At 39.5% G+C, this 4,631-nt stretch overlaps 1 protein-coding gene across 1 annotated transcript in view; it reads right to left on the bottom strand.

Annotated features, from left to right (window-relative positions):
- The window catches only part of gpr119 (G protein-coupled receptor 119), a 4,255-nt gene extending 989 nt beyond the window's left edge, over positions 1-3,266 (bottom strand). The window contains exon 1 of the mRNA XM_015384971.1: positions 2,807-3,266. Coding sequence (XP_015240457.1) covers positions 2,807-3,266 — 460 coding nt within the window. The remainder of the gene's footprint in view (positions 1-2,806) is intronic.
- Between the last annotated feature and the right edge of the window lie 1,365 nt (positions 3,267-4,631).

Consider the following 4,631-nt stretch of genomic DNA (forward strand, 5'->3'; position numbering starts at 1 on the left):
ATGTGAATTGGAGCTATAGAAATAAACTGAATAGAATTGTTAAGTTTGAGTATTTAGTTTTACTTTGATCCATGTTTTCTGGTTTTATTGGTTTAATTCCTATTCTGTTGTGTTTCTGTATATATTTTAGTTCTTAGGGTTTTTTTCTTGGTTGCCCTCTGCTGCCCTCTTGTGTTGGTCTCCTTTTTCCCAGCTCCCTTCTAGCCTCCTCTGTTCACACCTGCTCCCAATCAGCTCAATCAGTCCAGTCTTTGTTCAGTCTCCCATATATACTCCCCCTGTGCAGCTCCTCAGTGCTGGTTCCTCGTCTTTTCCTGGCTCCCTACTGGACTTTTCCCATCAAGTTGTCTGGTTTTTGGTTCCATGTATTTTTTATCTTGGTTTTTGGATTTTCTGCCTCAGTTTTTTAATTAAATCTTCAAGAACTCACCTCTGCCTCCTCGCCTCTGCATTTGGGTCCTTAAAACCTCAAGCAAACCCTGACATGGCTGGCTTTGCATTATCTCTAATCCCAAAGGGCACAGCTACAAATAGAAACTCGTACATAATTTTTTATTTATTTATTTATATTAATAAAAACCAGAGGAGGAAACCATACATTTGTGCTAAGTCCCTTTTTTGATGTGATGTTATCACCTTTTCTTCATGGACAACATTATTACACCCAACATTAGTTTTTTTTTTTTTTTGCAGCTTTCAGTTCTTTAAGGTGTAAATATTATGTTACTACATTTTTTATGAACTCTATGTTTTTCTCTATTAGTCATATTATGCAGCTGGATTAATTTAAACAGCAGCCTATCCCATCCAGACTGAGACAGTTGTTTTTAATTTAAACATAATGTTTCCCTTTAGGGATTTTTTCCCCAGTTTTTGTGTTTTGTAATCTGTTCTGTTTTCCTTTTACATTTTGCAGGGTTCCACTTTGTGTTTTAAAGCATAAACTGGAGTCTGCATAATACAGCAAAGTTTCAAGGTCCTGCTTCCATATATAGTGAGTTCACCATCCAGCAGGACAGGGACCCTTAACATAAAGCTAATGCATTAATGTTGTTTGGTTATCAGAACATGATCTGCATGGTCAAAAAATGTCCAATTAGGAAGCATTTTTCAATGCAAAATCAGCAAGCACTTTGTAAAAGTAAATTGCTTTGCTGCTTTTATCAAGACCATGTTCCAACAACTGTGTGCTTGTTTTAAAAAATACAAGATATATACACTCAAAATAGCTTGTTGTATCAAAATCGATTGTTGTATTTGCAGTGAAGGGGGTTCCTAAAAACATCGTATTTAAGAGGTTGAATGCAAATTCATTTCAAGATATTCTGCTTTTAATTATAAGCCAAAAATAATGTCGTCATTTTGAAACCATGAAACCCTTTTCTGATAGAATTTCATTGAATAATAATAAAAAAAAAATCATTTTAACAGAATAAATTTATTTGTATTTTTTTTGTATCTTGAAATATGGAAAGCAGTTTACCATTTAGTAGATGAATTTGTCCTTAAACCCGGTATCTCTTTGAAGTAAACTACACATGAACTACTCTGGTCCCCTGTAGATTACAGCAGAAGGAAGTTCATTCTTCATGCTCAGTGAAGACGGTACGTTTGCCTTAAAACGTGAACGGTATTACATCCAAGTTGGGTCTGTTTGCTGCAGACTGAAAAATTATTCTTTCTTAAACTCGTTCTAATGGGGGGTTAGAATATTCTAGGACTATCCTGAATGTCTAAAGAAACTTTATAATGGTTTAATTTGGACAATAAGGATTCTCAAACTTTAGTCATTTTTGGGACAACATACCAGAAAAAAAGCCGTTTCTGTCCCACTGTAAATATAAACTAGTTAGGTTTTCTAAATGCTTCTAGAGACACACTGACTAGAAATGTACTTCAGTATATTCTAGCAACAATCCAAGTGACTCTGAAGAAGGAAACCAAAGGCGGCAGTTCTTTTTGGTTGTTGGCTTGATAACAGTATCAGTAGACCCTAGACCAGGGGTAAGAAACGTCGGTCCTCGAGTGCCACTGTCCTGCAGCTTTTGCATGCATCCGTTCTTCAACTCACATAAAACAAATGAATAGTTAATAATAGTTAATGACCAAGCCTCAGCTAATCTTAAGGCCTGGTTATCCTCCCCCAGCAGTGTGTCCCAGTGAGCTTGTCGTAGATATTTTTGACGCGTAGTCTGTGCTATGTTATTCCATGCCACAACGCCAGAGGGACAATCAGGAACTACGAAAGAGGCAAGTTTGTCCGACAACGGAGGGACATGAGGGCCAAAAAGAGCGGGGATCCAGGTGGAAAAAGGGTCCCAGCGTTCTTGCGCACTTCGCTCTGCTTGCTGCTCCATCTTCACCAGTCGTTTTCCAACATGGCGGTCAGACAAACAAAACAAGCCGGTAAGGAACCAAACAGGAAATATGTAGAGCGGATGTAGATCTGACCAATCAGAGGCCTCCTGTCTGCGGCACTGTCTGCGGTCACCTACAATCTTGGAGAGGTGCAGCAGAGTGTCTGTGCAAGGGGCGGGGCATATCTGCGTTCACTGCGACACACGCAGACCACCTGGTTTCTGAGCATAAACCAGCCTTTACTGACATGCTAAGGAGGTAACGTGGCCTTTTGTTTCAGGTATGTTGGTGCAGGGATGCATGCCAAAGCTGCAGGACAGTGCATTGGAGGACCGACATTGCTTACCCCTGCCCTAAACATTAGATAACTGATTGGGCAAAAGGAAAACATCAAATAACCCTCTTCTTGCATCTTTTAGTTATTAAATAACTGATTCCCGAGGCTCACCTGGTAAAAATCCGGTTGTGAAGGAGCCAATCCACAGAGCCAATAAAAATCCAACCGTCTTCCCTCTTCCAGACATCAGAGAGTAATGCAGGGGCAGCTTGATGGCTATGTAACGGTCCAGTGAGATTAGGAACATAGACGAGATGGATGCCACGCATGGAGATGTCAGAAAGGCCATTCTCAGCAAACATCGAGTCTTACCCGGGGGAGCAGGTTGGCTTGTGTTCGTGGAATTATAACTCACTAAGGGAGCATAGTGGTGGTGACTGAAACTGTTGCTGAAGTCCTCTGTAGCAAGTCCAGTGATGGCTACACCTACCAGAGTGTCAGCCAGAGCCAAGTTAAGGACGAAACACCAGCTCTGACATCCCCGCTTAAGGAGCAGCTTCAGCAGAGCAGCAGCAACTAGCAGATTGGTGGGAATAATAAGGGCAGCAGAGACGCTAAGGACCAAGCCCATGACCCGAGGCTTCACGTCTATTAGCACTCTTAGCTGGCTGGAGTCCGCTGAGCCAGAAGCCATGCTGGCAGACGGCTCTACGCTGGATGGTCCAGTTAAAAACAACATTTTAGTTCAAAAAGAAGAAAAAAACACAAAGCCAATCAACATTGTTTCAAATAAAGAATTTTCCGTGACATCAAGATTTAAACGATTGTTTCATGTTTACAAGTCAAAAATATAGACCAATCCACGGTTGTGACCCCAAAAAAATCCAAGTTAACTTTTTCTTAAATCTGATCTCATTGGTGAGGCGTCACATCAGGTTCTCTGGGTCCCTTCGGTAGTTTCCAGCATGCAGACAGAGACGGTCCTAATATTATCATCCGGTCTGTGTTCTGCCCTCCTCTCTTAGACACACAGAGCCCCACAGACGAATCAAACACACCCTTCTGCTGATGTTGCCTCCCTAAGTCTTGACCGCCTCCCTGCTGGCTATCTGCCACGTGGGGAAGTCTGTGTGTATTATGAGCTTTTAGTGTGCTCATAACTGTTAATCTGGATCTTTCTTTTTCTGTTTTTTACCTGGGCTGGTTAACCTTTATACCCTGCGTAAACAAGGGAAATGAGTGCAAACTGATGTTATGATCTGGAGGAAAAGAACAAAGCTGAGTGTCAATCATCTTCTGCCCTCTTTAGAGTCCAGAAACTGTGTTTATTACCAAACAGGGATGTTTTTCTTCTCTGTGTATTAAAGGCACCTGATTGCTACCTGGTGTTTTATTGGCAGAGCGTGCAAGAAAATAATAATTTTCTAAAACAAAATCTGCAGAATTCCTTTGCGGTTAGTATTTGTAACTCTTAATGCTATTGTCTTCTAATGCAATGTTTTTTTTTTCTCTTTTTTAAGTGAAGGTGATCAACACTTAGTTTTTGTTTCCTTGTTTTACCTCTGATTTTTTTCTTAAAAAGAGTGCTTCTCCTTTGATTAATTCCTTTTTCTCAAATATCTTATCAAATCCTAGATCATTACCTTTAAGTATATTTTGATCTTTAGCTTTTTTCTTTCTATAAATATTTGTGTGATATTCTTTCCATCTTTAAATAAGATTTATAACCTAACCATGCTTCTAACATGGCTGCAGCTTTTTATGAGCCGTACGCTTTGGTTTCCATGAGTTTCTTTGTTCATTTATAAAACTTTGAAGCTAAAAGTTTGGTGAAGCTGGATCCTCCTGCCATGGTAATAAAAAATAAAAACCATTTGTTTGATTTATTAATTTATTTGGCTTATTGCTAATTCTAAAAAACATATCACTATACATTATTACTGACTGGTATAAATCAGAAAAAAGGTTTTCTACGTCACCGTGTTTTTAGAACAAA

The sequence above is a fragment of the Cyprinodon variegatus genome, unplaced genomic scaffold (assembly GCF_000732505.1).
Source record: "Cyprinodon variegatus isolate N-32 unplaced genomic scaffold, C_variegatus-1.0 Scaffold328, whole genome shotgun sequence".
Classification (NCBI taxonomy): Eukaryota; Metazoa; Chordata; class Actinopteri; order Cyprinodontiformes; family Cyprinodontidae; genus Cyprinodon; species Cyprinodon variegatus.